Here is a 20531-nt window from a genome sequence, read left to right on the forward strand (position 1 = left end):
TGGGTCACTTGCTTATTTTAAGCTGTAGCCCTTTTACTGTTATAACCAACTTTCCATTTTTTTTTCTTCCAACAGATAGCTCTGAGATTTGATCATGATTTATTTCTATTTTTTCCCTTTCTTTGGGATTCTCATATTGTGTTCATTAGAATATATGATTGAAAAATACTTTCAAATGTATATACTTTATATATAAATGTTCACTGTTTTAGAAATGTCAGACCTGGTTCTTAATTAGTAGCATTTGACTCAAAACATTTGATCATTCAATCATGGGAAAGACACTTCGCAGTATTTAAACATGAAAATGAGCACTAAATCTACATTTTGCTTTCATTTTGAGAAACAATACGACGAGTTTGTAAAGGAAGTCACCCTGTTTGACCTCCCAGCTCCTCCCCAGGATCAACTAGTTACTAGTTTCTTGTATATTCTTCCAAAATATTCTGTGCATACGTTAGTACATGAGTATGTTTCGATCGGCCTGTATTCTTAAACAAAAGCGTACACAACCACCAGCTGCCGGCACTGTAGCTTCCGTTTTCACCAAACCGTGCATCTCTGAAACATTTGTCTGACTATCTACATTCTTTATGATAGTACGATAGTATCACATCTGGATAGAAACTCCACATGTACATTTAACCAGTGGGTACAGTTGAGGAAAGAAGGCGGCTGCTGGTGCCCGCTCTATAACCCAGTTCTGTTTAAGCTCCTCAGGAAATCCCACGACGGACTGGCCTCTGGCTGGTGCGCTGATGTGTGTGTGTGTGTGTGTGTGTGTGTGTATCACATATCATATGTATATATATCGTATATATAGCCATATATAAGAATCCATTTAAGTAGTCCCTGTATCTCTGGACATTTATGCATCTAGAAGATAAATCATTAGAAGTGAAGTAAAAAGGAGCATTTTGCTATGACTGTCTATCAATTTACTGACCCCCCAGCTCTCAGCCCCCACCAATATAGGAGGATGCCCAGTAAAGTTTCTGACCCTTACCAAACTAATGGAAGAAAAGTGGGGTTTCCTTGTGGTTTAAATTTCATTTATTAAGGTTGAATATTTTATAATCTGTTACAAGGCCATGTGTATTATCTCTTACCTATTTTTCTTTTTTTAAAAGATTTTGTCAGCACAAGCAGGGGTAGTGGCAGGGAGAGGGAGAAGCAGGCTTCCCACTGAGCAAGGAGCCCGATGTGGGGCTTGAGCTCAGGACCCTGGGATCATGACCCGAGCCGAAGGCAGACCCTTAACCAATGAGCCACCCAGGCGCCCCTGCCTATTTTTCTTATTTAAGAGCTCTAGCACTGAGGAAATTCATTTTGTAATTAGAAATTACAAATATTCTGTTTATCTTAATTTTACCTTATTGGCATTTTGTCAAGCAACATTTTTATGTGGTTATATTAATCTTTTAATACTTTTTTGTTCTTGACAGGTGTTTGATCCACCTGAACTTCATTTTTTTCTTTTTATTGTGGTAAAAATACACTTACAACAATTACTATCTTAACCATTTTTAAGTGTAAATAAAGTTGCTAAATAAATTCACATTCTTGTGCAACTATCACTACCATTCATCCCCATGACTCTTCATTTTTAAACATGAAACCAGACCCCTTCAACTCCTCATTTTCCCATTCTCCCCTTCCCCCGTCTGTGGCAACTACCATTATACTTTTCTGTCTTAATGATTCTGTCTACACTAAGTACCTCACAGAAGTGGAATCATGCAGAATTTGTCTTATTTCACTGAGTATAATAACTTGCAAGTTTCATCTGTGTTGTAGCATATTGAGTTTCCTTTTTAAGCCTGAATACTATTCTAGATGTATATGCCACATTTTGTTTATCCACCCATCAGTGGACACTTGGGTTGTTTACATGTTTTAGCTATTGTGACTAATGCTGGTATGAACATGTGTGTACAAGTATGTCTTTGAGGTCCTGCTTTCAATTCTTTTGAATATATACTCAGAAGTGGAATTGCTGGATCATATGGTAATTCTGTTTTTAATGGTTTTTTTTCTCAAGATTTTATTCATTTGTCAGAGGGCATGCACAAGCAGGGAGAGTGGCAGGCTGAGCAGGGAGCCCGATGTGGGACTCGATCCCAGGACCCTGAGATCATGACCTGAGCCGAAGGCAGATGCTTAACAACTGAGCCACCCAGGCGCCCCTAAATGGAATTGTTTTTTAATTTCCTTTTAGGATTGTGCATTGTTAGTATATAGAAATGCAACTATTTTTTGTGTGTTGACTTTGTATCCAGCTACTCTGCTGAGTTCATTTATTCTGACAGGTTTTTTTGTGTGTGTGTGGAATCTTTATAGAGTTTTCTGCATATAAGATCATATCATCTGCAAGTAGAAAATTTTACTTCTTCCTTCCCAATCTGAGTGACTGCTATTTGTTTTCCTTGCCTAATTGCTTTGGCTAGAAATTTCGGTACTGTTAAATTAGAAGTGGTTAAAGCAGGCATCTTTCCCTTGTTCCTGAACTTTGAGTAAATGCTTTCATTTTTTTCAATACTGAGTTTGATGTTCACTGTGGATTTTTCATACGTGGCTTTTATTATGTTGAAGTAGTTATTTTCCTAGTTCATTGAGTGGGTTTTTTTTTATTATGTTAGTCACCATACATTACATCATTAGTTTTTGATGTAGCGTTCCATGATTCATTGTTTGCGTATAACACCCAGTGCTCCATGCAATACGTGCCCTCCTTAATACCCATCACTGGGCTAACCCATCCCCCCACCCAAGTTTTTTTTTTTTTCTTTTTAACCATGAAAAGATGTAGTATTTTGCCATATGCTTTCTCTGCATCACTTGAGATTATCATGTGGTGGTTTTCCCTTCATTCTGTTGATGTGGCATTATTGTGTTGATCAGTTTTTTTTTTTTTTAATTCATTTGTCAGAGAGTGAGAGCACAAGCAGGGGGAGTGGCAGGCAGAGCAGGCAGAGGGAGAAGCAGACTCCCCACTGAGCAAGGAGCCCGATGCGGGACTCAATCCCAGGACCCTGGGATCATGACCCAAGCCAAAGGCAGACGCCCAACCGACTGAGCCACCCAGGCATGCCTGTTGATCAATTTTTATATGTTGTACCATCCTTGCGTTCCAGGAATAAACCCCACGTTGTCATCATGTGCAATCCTTTTAATGTGCTGCTGAATTCTATTTACTGGTATTTTGTTGAGGATTTTTACATTAGTGTTCATAAGGGATATTGGTTTGTAGTTTCCTTGTAGTGTCTTTGGCTTTAATATCAGGGTAATGCTGGCTTCATAGACTGAATTAGGAAGTGTTCCTTCCTCAGTTTTGTTTTTTTGTTTTTGTTTTGTTGTTGTTGTTAAGATTGAGAAGGATTGGTATTAGTTCTTTAAGTGTTTGCTCAAATCCACCAGTGAAGCCATCAGGTCCAGGGCTCTTTATTTGTTGGGAGATTTTTTTATTACAGGTCTATTCAGATTTTCTGTCTTTGTGATTTAGTCCTGGTAGGTTTTGTGTTTCCAGGAATTTGTCCCTTTGACCTAGGTTATCTAACTTGTTGGCATACTGTTGTTCATAGTTCACTCTCTCTCGTGTGCTCTCTCTCATAGCAATATCTGTAGTGGTTTGTAAATTTATTTTTTTTAATTTTTAAAAAAGATTTTATTTTTTTAAATTAATTTCTGCATCCAGTGCAGGGCTCAAACCCACAACCCTCAGACCAAGAGTTGCATGCTCCACTGATTCAGCCAGCCAGGTGCCCCAATATAGTTGTTTTTTTTTTTAATTGAAGTATAACTGACACATAATGTTGTTTTCGTTTCAGGTGTACAGCATGCTGATTTGACAATTCTATATATTACTCAGTGCCTACAACCATAGTACTCTCCTAGAGTCCTTTTTATTTCTGTAAAATCTCCACTTTGATTTCTGATTTTAGTAATTTGAGTCTTCTCTCTCTTTTTTAGTCTATCTAACAAGGTTTTTCAATTTTTTTATCTTTTAAAAGAACCACTTTTGGTTTCATTGATTTTTCTCTATTGTTTTTATATTCTGTATTTCATTGATCTCTAAGTCTTTATTATTCCCCTCACTTTGGGTTTAATACTTTTTTTTAGTTTCTTTAGTTGTAAAATCGGGTTGTAGATTTAATATCTTTCTTATTTTTTTTTTTAGATTTTTACCCAACATGGGCCTCAAACCCACAACCCCAAGATCAGAGTAAAAAGCTCCACCAACTGCACCAGCCAGATGCCCTTCTTTCTTGTTTTTTAAGGTAAGTATTTATAACACTAAATTTCCCCATTATAATGCACTACTTTTTCTGTGTTCCATAAGTTTTGGAATGTTGTATTTTCATTTTCATTCATGTCTTAAGTATTTTCTAATTTCCCTTTGATTTCTCTGATCCATTGGTAGTTTAAAAGTATGTTGTTCACAATTGGGTGACTTTTCCAATTTTTTGTTACTGATTTCTAAATTCATCAAGGAAGATAGTTGTGTATGATATCTTTTAAGATCTGTTGAAACTTAATTTGTGACTTATGGTCTCTCCTCTGTGACTTATGGTCTCTCCTTAAAAATGTCCTGTGTGCACTTGAGAAGAATGTGTATTCTGTTGTGTAGAGTGTGCCTTGTATGTTGGCTTACTGTGTTAAATCCTGTTTCCTTCGTTATCTTCTGTCTGGTGGTTCTATCTGTTATTGTGAATGGGGTATTAAAGTCTCCTAATCTCCCTGGAATATCTTTTCTCCATCCTTTCAATTTCAACCTGTTTGTGTCATTGGATCTCAAGTGAGTCTCTTGTAGACAGCATCTAGTTCACTCGTGTGTGTGTGTTTTATTTATTTTTTTTAAGATTTTATTTATTTATTTGACAGAGACACAGGGAGAGAGGGAACACAAGCAGGGGGAGTGGGAGAGGGAGAAGCAGGCTTCCCGCCGAGCAGGGAGCCCGATGCGGGGCTCGATCCCAGGACCTTGGGATCATGACCTGAGCCGAAGGCAGACGCTTAACGACTGAGCCACTCAGGCGCCCCTGTGTGTGTGTGTTTTAAACTGAAGCATAATTAACATAGTGTTATTAGTTTCAGATGTACAATATAATGATTCAGCAGTTCTATACATTTGCAGTGCTCAAGATAAGTGTACTCTTAATCCCTTTTATCTATTTCACCCATTCCCTCTCCCCTCCCCTCTGGCAATCACCAATTTGTTCTCTGTATTTTAGTCTGATTTGTTTCTTTGTTCATTTGTTTCTTAAACTCTATATATGAGTGAAATCATGATATTTGTCTTTCTTTAGCTTATTTCACTTAGCATTATACCCTCTAGGTCCATCCATGTTGGATCATGTGTTTTTATCTATTCTGCCAGTATCTGTCTTGATTGGAGCGTTTAACCATTTACATTTAAAGTAATTTTGATAAGGAGGAAATTCTCTCATTGTGCTATTTGTTTTCTATATGCCTTACAGCTTTTTGTCCATTTCCTGCACTCCTGTCATCTTTGTGTTTAGTTGATTTTTTTTTTTTTTTGTAATGAGATGTTTAAATTCCTTTCTTCCTTTTGTGTATATTCTACAGCTATTTTCTTCATGGTTAGCATGGGGATTACATTTAACATCCTAAAGTTAAAACAGTAATTTGAGTTTATATCAGCTTAACTCCAATAACAAAAAACAAAACAAAACCAAAAACACTCTGTTCCTTTACACCTCCAACCCCATCCCTTTTGGTTATTGATGCCACAAAGCTACCTTTTTATGCGTTGTGTACCCAAAAACATAAACTAATATACTTTTTAATGCATTGGTCTTTTAAATTACATAGAAGACCAGATTTGGAGTTACAAATCAAAGTTGCAGGGGGCACCTGGGTGGCTCAGTTGGTTCAGCATCAGACTCTTGGTTTTGGCTAGGTTAATGATCTCAGGGTCGTGGGATTGAGCCCGGTGCTGGGCTTTGCGCTGGGCATGGAGTCTGTTTGAGAGATTCTCTCTCTCCCTCTCCCTCCCTTTCTGCCCTTCTCTCCACCCATGCTCTTGCTCACTCACTCTCTAAAATAAATCTTTAAAAAACAAAACAGGGGCGCCTGGGTGGCTCAGTTGGTTAAGCGACTGCCTTCGGCTCAGGTCATGATCCTGGAGTCCCTGGGATCAAGTCCCACATCAGGCTCCCTGCTTAGCAGGGAGTCTGCTTCTCCCTCTGACCCTCACCCCTCTCATTCTCTCTCTGTGTCATTCTCTCTCTCTCTCAAAAATAAATAAAATTAAAAATAAAATAAAAAAAAAAAGTTGCAGTAATACTACTTTTACAGTAATTTTTCCTTAAATGTATTAGTTTCTTTTCTTTTTTAAAGTAAGCTCTATGCCCAATGTGGGGTCTGAACTTACAACCCCAAGATCAAGAGTCACATGCTCTATCGACTGTGCCCCAAATGCATTAGTCTCATAAGTCATGTAGAAAACAAAAAGTACTATTACAAACCATTGTTATAGTTATACTGGCTTTTATAATTGTCCATACTTTTATTTACCTTTATTGAAATCTTTGTTTCTCGATAGGGCTTCAGGTATTGTCTAGTGCCCTTTTGTTTCACCTTGCAGGACACATCTAGTGGTCATGAACTCCCTCAACTTTTGTTACCTGGGAATGTCTTAACTTCTCCCTCACTTTTTTTTTTTTAAGATTTTATTTATTTATTTGACAGAGAGAGACACAGCGAGAGAGGGAACACAAGCAGGCGGAGTGGGAGAGGGAGAAGCAGACTCCCCGCAGAGCAGGGAGCCCAATGCAGGGCTCGATCCCAGGACCCTGGGATCATGACCTGAGCCGAAGGTAGACGCCTAACGACTGAGCCATCCAGGCGCCCCTCTCCCTCACTTTCGAAGGACAGTTTTACTGGATATAGGGTTCTTGGTTGACAGTTTTTATTGTTACTGTTTTTGAAGCACTTTGTATCTATTGGCCCACTGTGTTGTGGCCTCCAAAGTTTCTAACAAGAAATCTTTTGATTATCTTATTGAGGATCCCCTGTGTGTGAGGATTTGCTTTTCTGTGGCTTTTCAGAATTCCCTTTGGCTTTTGAAAGTTTGATTATAATGTGTCTCAGTGGGTCTGAGTTTTTCTTGGAGTTTGTTGAGCTGCTTGAATGTTTATGTTCATGCCTTTTCATCAAGTTTGAGAAGTCTTCAGCCATTATTTCTTCATATATTCTCTGCTCTTTTCTCTCTCCTTCTGGGTCTCCTTCTGGGACTCCCACAATGTGTATATTGGTCTTTTTAGTGGTGTCACACAGGTTCCTTAGGTTCTGCTCACTTTCCTTCAGTTTTTGTTTCTCAGATGCAATAATTTTTTTTTTTTTTAAGATTTTATTTATTTGACAGAGAGAGACACAGCAAGAGAGGGAACACAAGCAGGGGGAGTGGGAGAGGGAGAAGCAGGCTTCCCGCTGAGCAGGGAGCCCGACATGGGGCTCGATCCCAGGACCCTGGGATCATGACCTGAGCCAAAGGCAGATGCTTAACGACTGAGCCACCCAGGCGCCCCATCAGATGGAATAATTTCTATCATCTTATCTTCAAGTTTGCTGATTCTTTCTTCTACTTGCTCAAATCTGCCTTTGAATCCCTCTAGTGAATTTTTCATTTCCATTACTGTGCTTTTCAGTCCCAGAATTACTGTGGTTTTCTCTTTAGTTCTATCATTTCCATTTTGTTCACACATTGTCTTGACTGTCTGTACATCCTCTTGTTCTTTTGAGGTCTTTAAAACACATTGTCTTGGGCGCCTGGGTGGCTCAGTCGTTAAGCGTCTGCCTTCGGCTCAGGTCATGATCCCAGGGTCCTGGGATCGAGTCCCACATCGGGCTCCCTGTTCGGCGGGAAGCCTGCTTCTCCCTCTCCCACTCGCCCTGCTTGTGTTCCTGCTCTTGCTATCTCTCTGTCAAATAAATAAATAAAATCTTTAAAAAAATAAAAAATAAAAATAAAAAAATAAAACACATTGTCTTAAGGTCTTTGTCTACTATATCTGCCATTAGGTCTTTCAGGGACAGTTTCTGTTTTTTTCCTTTGAGTGCCCCATATTTTCCTGGTTTTGTATGCCTTGTGATTTTTTCAACAGCAGACATTTGAATCTGATAATGTGGTAACTCTGGGAGTCAGATTCTCACCCTTTTCCAAGTTGTGCTGGTTTTATTGGTTGTTTTTGTTCCTTAAATTGTTGCAGGCTGTGTCTGTGCTGAGGATTAGCCTGAGGTGTAAACCTAAGGTCTTCTCAGGTCTTTTCTGAGCCTTTCCCTGGGCATGCATAGTCGCTTTCTAGTTTTCTCTGTATATGCGATCAATTTTTTAAAATATCCTAGTTTTTAATGTCTCCCCAAAGGGCAAAAAGTGAAAAATGAATGGGGGGGGGAGGGGAGCGTGACAGTCTTTTAAATCCCTGGTAGTCCCTTCAGCCTCAGCTGGAGAAACTTGCAACAGTGGGGGGAGGCGTGACACCGGCTTCCCGCCCCTGCACCTGTGGCCAGCGGCAGCAATCAGAACAGATCTCTGATCTTTCAAGAGTCTTTTTGCCCACCCAGGTTCCTGCAAGCTGTTGCAAGCTGCTCCACGAATATGGCTAGTGGTGGGGTACTTGCTACTGTGCTAGGGGCCAGAGTGGGCCCAAACTGCCGGCAATGGACAGTCCTGGCTCTCCCTGGAAGTTACAGGCCTTTAGACTCTGGAGTTCTAAAATGGTTGCATCAGACAAATTCTGCCTGTGCAATTGGGTGTCGAGGTCAGGAGAGATTTCTAGTGCTTCTCATTCCACCATCTTTCCAGAATCTTCCTAAACTTCACCTATTCCTCATCACTTGAAATCACCTGAATCAGTTCTAAATTTCCACATGAATTTGAACCTGTTTCTGTTCTAGGATTTAGTTTTTATGCATCTATGGCAGTTTTTAATTGCTGTTATAGCTTGATATTTTCCTGTTAAGAGACTATTGCCCTCATTGCTCCTTCAGAATTTCCCTGGCTTTTTTCTTCCCCCCGTTTTTTCCTATATGAACTTTAAAGTTAGCTTGTCTGGTTCTTGGAGGTAAATGGTTATTGGGATTAAGTTTAAAAATTTAATTTAACCAAGTACAGACTATAACACAGAGACTTCGATCCAAAAACATGGGTTTATGCCTTCCCATTTGTTCCAGTGGTCTTTGTGTCTCGGTTTTCAAATTTTTATCACTTAGGTCCTATAGATTTTAGAAGGTTCACCTCCTGAGTATTCTTTCCTTCTGTTAAAACATACATATACACATATATATATATATAATCTGTATATGTATGTTTTATCATTTTTAAGATTTTATTTGAGAGTGCACACACACAAGCAGGGGAGGGGCAGGGGGAGAGGGAGAAGCAGACTCCCCGCTGAGCAAGGACCCCCCCCCCCAACTCGGGGTTCCACCCCAGGACCCTGGGATCGTGGCCTGAGCAGAAGGCAGACGCTTAACCAACTGAGCCACCCAGGTCTCTATACCCACTGTGGGGCTTGAACTTATGACTCGAAGATCAAGAGTTGAATGCTCTTCCAACTGAGCCAGCCAGGCCACCCCACCTCTGTTATATTTTCTAACTGTAGTTGCATATAGGAAAGCTACTGACTCCAGTTATTTTGTTGAGTGTTTTTCAGAGTAGCTTTTAGTTGATTCTGTTGACATAGCTGAAAAAAAGTTTTGTTTTTAAGTAATCTCCATACCCAACATGGGGCTTGAACTCAAAACCCGGGATTGAGTCACATGCTCCACCAAACCAGCCAGGCAACCTGAAAGTTTTGATTCCTTTTTGTCTGTTTTATTAGACAAAACTAATTTGTCTAAATGTTTAATTTTAACTTAATCCTTTGTCTAACTGCTCTAAGTAGTATACCCAGGATATTAACTATGGTGAGTAAACATATATCTCAATCCTAAGGAGTATGTGGAGTGTTTGATTTAGCAGGTTAACTTTTTACCATTTTAATGAGGTTAATGAGAATCCACCTACTCCTATTTTAAGAACTTATATCTGAAATGAATTGTAGATCTCAATCCCAGAGATGATTTCTCCCCCTTCTCATTTAGCTTATTATTGGTATGAGCTGCATTGTAGATGCCCTGACACCACCCGTGCATTTCTTTTTTTTTTTTTTAAAGATTTTATTTGACAGAGAGAGACACAGTGAGAGAGGGAACACAAGCAGGGGGAGTGGGAGAGGGAGAAGCAGGCTTCCCGCGGAGCAGGGAGCCCGATGTGGGGCTCGATCCCAGGACCCTGAGATCATGACTTGAGCTGAAGGCAGACGCTTAACAACTGAGCCACCCAGGCGCCTCACCACCCTTGCATTTCTGTGACAGTCAGTTATTCCCAATATCCTCACCCTTTGCAAGACATCTTAGGGTGGTTATTTTTTTAACATGCTACTGCAGTCTACTACTAAAGATTTTAATTCCTATCAAGCTTTGTCAGGTTTTAAATCAATACTTCAGAAGCTATTTGGAGGCTCATTACATGCTGAAGTTTAACCCTTGCATTTGTCATAAAGATGTGATCATAGTTCAACCATGAAAATACCTGGACCTTTTCTTCTCTAATAACTGGTCTGTTGTAATTTTCTTTCCAACCAGTTTTAAGGCTTATGTCATTTTCCTTCATCGGTTGGTATACCTTACATTAATTTTTACACCTTGTTTTTAACAACTATTTCCTATATTCCTTAAGTTTATTTACTTTACTATTTGAATTTAGCGTTTAACTCCTCCGTCCTTATCAGTGTGTTTCGGGCTATGACTCCCCACGAGCCCCATAATTCCCTGTGGTCACTCTCCATCTCAGCTTCACACCATGACGAGTCTCCCCTTTATAAGGGGCTCATACAAGAGCTGAACAAACTCTCAATCAACTTCAGAAATGTTTTTACTCTTTTCAGGCTCATGTTTGTTAACAATTAGTACCAAGAACATAATATACCACCATCCTGTTGAACTAGATTACCAAATATTAGATGTTTTTCTTTTTGGTGGTGGGGCATGCACACGCCCTCACCTAAACCTTCAGACAGTGGCTCTAAGTGCCCAAACCAGATCATGGAGAACGCCTGAGGGAGCAGAATTTCACATCTTGCCCACCCCAACTTACTCTGATTTTTTTTTTTCCCTAATCCTCTAGGGCTGCACGATCCACCAAGGTCGCCATTAGCTACATGTCCCAAATGAGCGCTTACACTGTGGCTGGTCCAAATTGCAAGTGTCCTAAGTATAAAGTACCAGATCTTGAAAACTGAGTATTTTACATTTTTTTATACTAACATTTTTTTATTATATGTTTCTGTTTTAGCTATTATATTAGGCTAAATAAAAAATACTTTTACCAGTTTCTTTTTACAATCTCAATAAACGACACAGATGACTGCACTGTTCTGCCAGGCAGCGCTAAGTTCTCCCTCCGTCCGGCGGCTCCCTTCCCTGATGACGTGCGAGGCTGAGAGCACACACAACACTGCCTTCCTGGAGCCCTTAGAAGACAGTAGCACCATGATGCCAGGTTAGTGTTAGTATTTATTTTAAAAATACACAAAATATAAATTTTTTACATCAAAGTGGGATAACCTCACTTATACACTGTTCCATACTTACCTGGTTTGGTTTGCACCCTTATGCAAACATTAATAGATGGATTTGATTCTGATTTTTTGCTAGGGTTCATGTAAACAGCTGAAACTGCTACATAAAATGGACTTAAAAGGTAAGGTGGCCACAGAAACCCAGCAGTGAAACAATTCGATTTGGTCTGTTTAATGAAATTGGCAGAAGTCTTAGCAGATAGGTAATCGAGGACTAAAAACTGGGTTCTAGGCATTTTAAATATTTAAAACCTTGAGGTTTTCTTCATCTTGTAAACATAACTTAGACCTTGTTGGCATTAAGTTTGAAAAGCAAAATATTAAACCATGATTTTCATCAGCCTGCCTGTGGTCAGTATACACTCTCTTTATTACGAGAATGAACCAAATAATAAGCAAAATACATCAGGAATTTCAAATTATACTGTAATGAAGGTCCCGGCTGCCCTCCGTCCTGGGAGCGATCGAACTTCAGCTGACCCTGCCCCTGGCTGAGGAAGATCCCCGCTGGCCGCCAGACAGCACCCCGCCCCCGCCGCGGCACGGTCAGTTCCTCTTGCTCCGGGTCTTCCGAAGCAGCGAGACCACTGCCACGTCTGCCGGCTCCGCCGTCCTTCCTTGGGCTTGGATTCACTGGGTTAGTGGTCTGTGACTACTGTCAAGACTGCACCGTCCCTTTAAGGTACCACATGCCGCCATAGCTTACACAGCAGTCCTGGGAGGAGAGAGGAGCGGGTTAAGCGCGGACTCTGCGTCCTGTACGGAACGCCACGACCGTGTCTGATTAACGGATAGAGCACAAATGGGAAACCAAGATCTGCCCTATCACAGTGCTGCGGTAGCGGTGCGTGTTTGGGCCTCAGGAGCTCTTCCTCTCAGGGGGTCTGAAAAATGAGGAACCAGAAATGAATGTGCTTTGTAAGCACAAGATTAAAAATAAAACTGTCCATAAGTGGACCCAGAACAAAGGTGCCTCATAAATAGCACCAGGTTATGGCCTCGGATGTCTGAGGTCATCACGATGCGAGGAAACGGTCCGCAGCTTTCCGTGTTTCAGGGTTTTTGCAAATACAGTATTTTGTACCACAGTCAATTCATAAAAGCATTATAAGTAGTATACTTAGGTACTTTCATATACTAGACAAATATTCCTTTTTAAACTAAATTTAACTTAAAAATTGATTCTACTGAAATCAAGCGGTGTAAGATTCAAAAGGGGAGGGGAGCCGGGACTCTCAGGCCCGGTCACCTCAAGGGATGACCCACCAGACTATTTTTTGAAGGTGGCATCCACACCTCAGTTCAGTCCTTCTGCCCGCACCCACCATCATCAGGTGGAGACCCCCTGGCTGGGGAGGGGGCCGGATTTAAGAAACACACTGCGGCCCTCCACCTGAGACGGGGAGGAGCCTGACAACACAAAGCAGGCGTACCTTTAGCACTTTATCCACCTCCTGTTTACTCAGATCCTCTCCGCACTCTTGAGTCAGCCGTGACTGGATCATGTTCCGGCGTACCCGGTAATTTTTGGAAAAGATTTCAAGCAAAACCTGTCGGTGCTTTAGTAGCAAAAATATGTTATTGTGGAAAACAGTCACCTAAAAGAGAACCCCGAACAAGAAATCCAAAGCTATGGACCTAACTCCACGCTGCAGTCTGTGTGCACCCGGGACTTGTTTGAAGATGAATACATCTGACCAATCAGTCGGTCATCCCGACATCCAAGAAGAGAAAAGCCAGGGGCGTGCCGGCAGAGGAAAAGCAGTTTAGACTTGGTGTTTTATGGTAATTAGGAGGCAGGGAAAGGTACCATCTAAGCTGTGTGAAGACAGGGCCGGAAAGCTTTGTCATGTATATTTTTAAAAATATCCCTTATTTGAATCTGATCATTAAAAGAAAAAATTGTCAAATTCTTTGAATTTCCTACTCTGTCAGGACTAGGAAACTCCGATGCCACATCTTCTAGCCAAGAGCACGCAGGCTAGCTTGCTCAGGACTTCTCTTGCGCTGGGGCCCCTACCGAGGCCAAAGGGGGACGCTCCCCACACCTTAGGGATAGGACCTGGGAAAGGACAGACTAGTATTTCAACAGTTTAATCTTCATTCTTAATGTCCAGGCAAGTTCATGATTTAAGGAAAATTCTGGACCTCAGGGTCCATGAGCATACTAGACAAGACACTGGTGCTGTTAACTCCTGCTATTTTGTTCACTGGACACTCAGCACCCTTCTTGCCTGGGTGTGAGAGGAGGCAAAATGGACCAATCTCTCTTAGAAACCAGCACCTGAGATCTGGTAAGAACTCCTTTTAATTCTTACTGCCAGAGGCCACCTGAGAAATGTGGACCGTCACTAGTTCCTGAGCCCGGCTGGATGGCAGAATCCTCTGGAAGGTGGCTCAGTTGGTGAGGCATCTGCCCGGGGTCCTGGGATCGAGTCCTACGTTGGGCTCCCTGCTCAGCGAGGAGCCTGCTTCTCCCTCTGCCTCTGCCCCTCCCCCTGCTTGTGCTCTCTCGCTCTCTCTCAAGTAAAATCTTAAAAAAAAAAAAAAAAAAATTCTGTAAACATGGAAACACCTAGCTCCTACAGAGCTGAACTAAATCTCTGGCATCAGTGCTAGGAGCCTACATATATTTTTTAAGAGAGGATTCTAATGCAGCTCGTCTAGACTGGCAATCAGGAACCACTGGTTTCGGCTCAAAGGACGGGCCCATCCAGCTTGTTTTAGCAACACACAGAGACACGGAGCCAGAATATCTAAAATTGGGAGTGGCTGGAAAACCTGAAGCGTACATTCTGTGCTCTGGGTCTCCCTAAAGGCCTCACCCCACCTCCCTGCTCTTGGGGAGACAGCAGAAGAGATCACCTCACCTGATCGCTCATGTCTCCAGACTCCCAGAGGGCGAACACCTTCTGCTCATCTGGGGACGCAGCGGTCTGGGGGGGAAACTAAGCAAGGCCTGGGTGTGAGTTGTCGGTCTTTCCCACACGGGTCCACCTTGCCGCCCCCCTCCCCACCCCCGCAGTGTGCATGAGTCCCATTCAGGGAGTGAGCCCATGTGAGACCAGGGGTTCCAATTCCAGCTCCTGCCACCCCCTAGGGCTTCAGTGGGACGGAGCAGGACCCGCCCAGCCCGAAGCCCCCAGATTCACTGGACAAGGAGGGAAATCTGTTTTCTGTTGCTCCTGACAGCTTGGCATCAGCTCCCCTCCAACAGCCAATATCGCCCTACCCTAAACATAAGCCCTCAGATGTGTCCTGAGCGGCACTCCCACCCCCATACTACCTTGGGAGTATCCTGGGGATTCCTTCCAACCCCTTCCCTCAAGGGCTGCGTCAGTACAAGTGAGAGGCCCTGCCCGACTCCCAAGCAACCCACACCACTTGGTTCAGCAGGGTCCGAAGGTGGACCAAGAGAAGGGGGCCAGGCTCAGGGCACCTGCTAGAGCGGTTTCCAGCCTTGACCCCACAACACAAGCAACAGTGGGAGCTCCTACCACATAAAGCCCCTGGGGGACTATAACCATACAATCTCATTTGATCATCAGAAACCAGAGAGGCAGGGGCAAGGTGCTGCAGCCTCCCACTCTGCAGGGGGAGAATCCAGCTCAGAGTTTACTCAGTGTCCGGGTCACACATCTAATACATAGCAAAACCGGGGTTAAACTCAAGTCCGTGAGTCTACTCACTCTCCCTGGACCTCAGCACCCTGAGGCCGGACACATCGGAGGTCTTTTCCTCCACAGAGAGGAGCATTCTATATGGTCCCTACATCAGGATCAGGGAGAGTGAAGTCCATGGGAGCAGCAGAGAGGGGCCATAGTCTCCCAGGGACACCAGCCCCACCAAGGGGAAGGAGCAGGGCAAGGGTGCCTGAGAGCAGCCTACTTCACACCCCTCTCCCATCCACCCCAGCAGCCCAAGACGGCCTAGCTAACCCTGGGCAGGTGCCCCCTCCCCTGCCTGGCCCAGCTCCGAGAAGGGGGAGCCTGGAGCTAACTAGACTAACTAGACCCACTTGCTGGGCGGGCAAGGGTGGCTCCAAATAGGGCAGGGCCCCCAAGCCCTGGTACCTTTCATAGGAAACCGCACCAAGGAGGCTCCCTGCCACGAGGGCCAGATCTCCTGGGACAGCCTAGCCAGCACGGGATCCAGGGCCTCTTGTCCTAGTTTCTGTGTCTCATATACACAAAGATGGCCCTCGCCTCAGATCACCCAAGGCTGCAGGTGCTTCTGACCTTGGGCTGCAAACGTCAAGGCTCCCTTAAGAGGCAGCCGCAGCCCCACCCCAGACCTGTTTGCTGCCAGGTACGGGCGGAGCCTGGGGGAAGAGAATGAGCAGCACCACTTCTGGAAGCCCCAGCCTGGCCCTCTCCACCCTCAGCTGCTCCGGGGCGGCTTCCATTCCAGCGCCCCTGCCGATGCCGGGACCAGAGGCCCGGGCTTGGGTGGCTCACGCTGCCACCCGCAGGCCCCGCAGCAGAAATGCCGAGCACGCTGGTCACTAATCTCTAGGCGGGGAGGCCTGCCAGAGGCGGGGCACGAGCCGTGGGCTCGGGTCAAAGGGGCAGCGCGTCTCAGGTAACGCAGAAAGGATTGCAGCCCCGCAGCCACGATGCTGAGGCTCCGGTTCCAGCTCTGGCACCCCCGGGGTATACCTCTACACAAGCTCATTTCACGTCTCTGAAGGTCGGTCTCTACACCTGCACATCGCAAAGATCAATCGATGACAGAAACGAACTCAGCCTGAGAAACGGCAGGGCTGACAGGGCCCTGCACTGACCCAGGCGCTGCCGTAGGCCGAGCTACGGGTGAGCGCCTTCGGACCTCTCCGGGGGCCCTGACCCAAGTCCTAGGGACCACAGCCGCCATCTGCCCGCGTGAGACGAGGAGGCGGAGCCCGAGAGGCCCAAGGTCACACACAGCCGCCCCACGGGAGCCAAGATTCAGACCGAGGTCAACACTCCTCCCGAGTTCCCATGCAGCCTCCAAACAACTGGTTCCCCCACAGCAAGCGGGGCACAGGCCACTCCAGAGGGACCCCGCTTGTTGCTTTCCCGCCAGGAGCCCCCGAGGGGCAGAGGGTGGCCTCGCGGGCACGCCCGTGCGGAGGCGCGGCTCTACTTACAGGCACCAGTATCTGCTTGCAGCCGGCGGCCAACACCGTGTCCTGCAGCATGCGGTCCGAGATGCCGCTGAACAGCGTGTGGCCGGGGGGCAGGCTGGCCAGGTGCAGGTTGAAGAGGCGCTTGAGTTCACTCAGCGTGAGCACGAACTGTCTCTGGAAGGTGGCCTCCACGAAGGCCCTCAGTTCCCGGGCCACGGGGGTGCTGGCGCAGCCTGGCGGCGGGTGCCCGTTGAAGCTGTCCCCGCCGGCCGCCCGCCCGCTAGGCAACCCGTTGGCCAGCCTGTCGTGGAGGCCGCCACCGAGAGAGGTGTCCATGGGCTCCTCGTCTTCCTCTGCGTCTTGATCGTCCTCGTCCTCTCCCTCACTCATGGGCTCCTCCTTGATCCGCACGCCGGGCAGGACCGCGGCCGCCCGCATCTGCTCCTTCCTCCGCTGCAGCTCGCGTTCCAGCAGTGCGTGGTTCTGCTGGGCCTTGCTTTTGGCCGCCTGCACCCGCTGGTCCCCAGAGAGCAGCGCAGCAGGCCCTGCGGGGAGAGGAGCGCTGCTCTGGAGGGCTCAGGGACAGCGCAGAGAAGGGCCCTTCGCCCCCCCACCCCCGACAAGCCCCGGCAGCCCGACGGGGGGCACCCTGCTCCCCAGAGGAAGGGCCCAGGAACAGCGCCGGCCAGCCAGGGCCGAAGCGCGCCGCGGTCCTGCCTTTCACCCCCACCGGACCCGGGAGGGACGGAGCTCCCCCCGCCACGAGGAAAGAGAAGTGGGGAAAATCAGAATCCCACGTTGGGAGATTCAAACCAGGACGGGTTACTGCTGAGTCCCTGCCAGTTCCTCCTGTCCCACCGCCACCTTCTGCCGACCCAGGAAGGCCTGCACCCCAGCACAGCCCCAGAGTTCAGAAGCCCTCAGTGCCCGAGGCCAAGCCTTAAGCTGAGGTCTGTGGGGAAGGGGGAGGAAGGCACAGAAAGGACACCCAGTGATGAGAGCCACACAGCCCCCTCCGGCCCGAGCCCTGACAAGCCCCCGCAAAGCAGGCCTCCCGGAGCCAGGGCTGGGTTAGGGGCCGGCCCAGTCCAAAGCACCCCGCACACCTGATTGTCCATCTGGCTTCTTGGGCACGCCTTCCTTCACAAGATTATACACTTTTTCTAATCTGAAAAGAAGAATAAACTCTCTTAACTTTACAGCACGTCCCCTGTCACCGTCGAGGCAGGGACATCCTGGTGACTAAGATGCCGTGTGCACGGAGCCCGGCTGGCCCTCTCCACGGCGCACACGCCCCACGCCCACCGGAAGCGGCCAGGCTGGGGCGGGCAGCGGTGACCCACAGGAGCCCAGGCTCCTGCTCCCTCAGCCCCTCAGAACAGACACGCCAGCTCTGATCAGCAGGGGCGGCTGCGCCAGGCCCGTGCTGGGGGGTTCTGGGATCGAGCCGCAGCGCCCACCGGAGCGGAGGAAGGGGTGCACGGGGCCCCAGCGCGCCTGGGGGGCGAGGTGGCTGTGGCCTGGCCAGCAAGCCCTTACTTGGCCTGGATGCCCGTCCACAGCATATGCTGCCGCTGGACCACATCTGGATGTTTCTTGATGAAGTCCCCATCGGAAGGCAGTATGAACTCCCAGCCTTTGTTGACCCTCACCACGGCCATGTGCTCCAGGAAGTCCTTCACGTCCTCCGTGCAGAGCTGGGGGCAGGACAAAGGTGAGCCCCACAGGCCTGGAAGCCACCCGGACGGCCCGGGCCTCCGACCGACAGCGGCACTTACTTTAGTCACGGCGGCCACCTCTTTCCTCACCACCCACCGGCTCTGCGTGAACTTCCACATCTGAGGGAGAAAAGGCAGCCTGTTTCTAGGATGCAAAGACGGGCTGCTCCCAAGACCATCCCCCAGACCTCTAGTTGTCCTGGGGACCTGGGATGAGGGAAGACCGTCCCCGACAAGAACTGAGCTTGGACCAGCCGCCCCCTCCCAGGCCCCGCTGACAGCGTCCGCATGAATGAGACGGGCTGGCGGGCGGTGGCAAACGGCACACGGGCTCCGGTGAGCAAGCCCAGGGGCGGATATCACCGCACTCTGGCCCCAAGACAATAATCAAGTGCAGAGGCACCTAGCCGCCAACTGTCCAGAGAAGCTGGGACATCCGCTCAGGCAGGGGAAAACGCAGGCGCTCGCTCAAACAGCTGAAGGGCTGCCCTGCGCACTTCATGGTCACTGCGGACAGCTTAGGAGACCGATTTCCCTCAAGGGAGGCAGTGCAGATCCCAGCAGCCGGGGTTCAAGCCCTTGAGAGGGATGCCTGGGCCGGGACTTACTGGATGAGGACAAGGCAATGGCGTGGAGGAATGAGCTGGCTCAGGAGTTGCCAAACCCACAGCAATAATGTACGAGAGAAGCAGGCCGGCCTGGGACCGTGGGGGACGGCACTGTCAGCCCCCACCCAAAGTTGGTGCCGTTCAGGGGTTTGGGCCCAGTGGTACCAGACTGTCCAATTATTTGTTAACGAGCTAGAAATCTGGTTTGTACCAGGATTTTGAACCGTAAACACTAATTCAAGTGAACATTTAAAAAAACCTGCTCAGGCCAAATGAAACATGTTCCTTAGAGTCCACCTAAGGGCCTCTGGCTTGTAATCCCCATTATGAAGCCTAAGACTCCAGGATTCTGAGTCGAAGGAGAAAGAGAGAGGGTCCACAGCCACCCCCTGCCCTCCTCCCACTGCCCTGCCCTGCCCGCCACCCCCTCCCAGATCCCTGCCCCACTGACCGGAGGCCAGAGAGCCCGGGCACTTACAACAAAGTCGCGACCGCGGCAGAGCACCTCGGCAGGCACGCCACTGTGAGGGCTGGAGGAGTCCTTGGGGTACAGGATGTCACTGCCAACGAAAGCAGGAGCAGCAGGTCAGCCCCACTCCCAGCCCCTCCGCGCCTGCAGGGCCCCAGCCCCAGCCTCTCCAACAGGGCCGGCACAGCTGCCCCCGGGGCCACCCTTCCAACGGCGGAGCCTGGCTCTGTGAGCACGTACGTAGAAGAGAAGCCTATCCCCCAAGAATCCTTCCTCCCAGCCCGTCACGACCTTCCATGCACACACTGGCCCGGCCCCGAGGCCCACTGCAGTCAGGAAGGGCAGGGGCTCAGAAACAGGCCAGCCCGGGACTCTGGGAAGACAGCGAGTCCCACAGGCGGGGCGGGTGTGAGGCCTAAGGAGAGCGGCTGGGAAGCAGGACTCAAGGCCTCACCACCTGACAGAAGGGATGGGTGGGCAGTGTGAGCGGGCGGAAGAGGGGTCAGGGACTGGGACCTGGATGGGCCCCAAGGCACGAGTGGGGCTGAAGCCTTTGGAGTGAATGGGACCAGCAGTCCAGCTCAGAGAACTTCAGGGCCCAGGGGCGAATGAGCCGGCTGCTGAGGCTTGCAAATAAAACCTTGACCAAGTTTAGCCACAGACCCTGTCTCTCTCACGCACGCACACACACACACACACACACACACACACACACACACACCACCCCCCCCCGCCCCAGACCATCCTGTGCCCGAGGAGCCTCTACTCTCCTGCACCCACTCCTTCTGCCAGGAGACCTCTCTCCGTGCCTCCTCAATCCTACTTGACAACCAGCTAATACTCTTCCTTCCAGCTCGAGCTCTGTGTCCCCTCCCTTCCCAGAAACACGCTGTGGGGACAGGGACCATCACTGCCACACGAGAGAAGGGAGCCACTCAGCAGGTACTGAGCACGCAACGAGCATGGCGTGCGCCCAGACCTCTG

General features: G+C 47.6%; 1 protein-coding gene across 6 annotated transcripts in view; it reads right to left on the reverse strand.

Moving 5' to 3' along the window:
* Nucleotides 1–11562: 11562 nt before the first annotated feature.
* The window catches only part of POLR3E (RNA polymerase III subunit E), a 29718-nt gene continuing 20749 nt past the window's right edge, over nucleotides 11563–20531 (reverse strand). For 4 of the 6 annotated variants that reach the window (XM_036097354.2, XM_078074696.1, XM_078074694.1 and 1 more), the window contains 7 exons: nucleotides 19557–19638; nucleotides 18531–18590; nucleotides 18292–18449; nucleotides 17859–17920; nucleotides 16774–17297; nucleotides 14516–14593; nucleotides 13213–14178 (listed from right to left, as the gene is read on the reverse strand). In XM_036097354.2, coding sequence (XP_035953247.2) covers nucleotides 13960–14178; nucleotides 14516–14593; nucleotides 16774–17297; nucleotides 17859–17920; nucleotides 18292–18449; nucleotides 18531–18590; nucleotides 19557–19638 — 1183 coding nt within the window. In that variant the 3' untranslated portion in view covers nucleotides 13213–13959. The other 2 variants (XM_036097358.2, XM_078074695.1) reach the window with 2 other exon arrangements.

This window comes from Halichoerus grypus, chromosome 6 (assembly GCF_964656455.1).
Source record: "Halichoerus grypus chromosome 6, mHalGry1.hap1.1, whole genome shotgun sequence".
Taxonomy (NCBI): Eukaryota; Metazoa; Chordata; class Mammalia; order Carnivora; family Phocidae; genus Halichoerus; species Halichoerus grypus.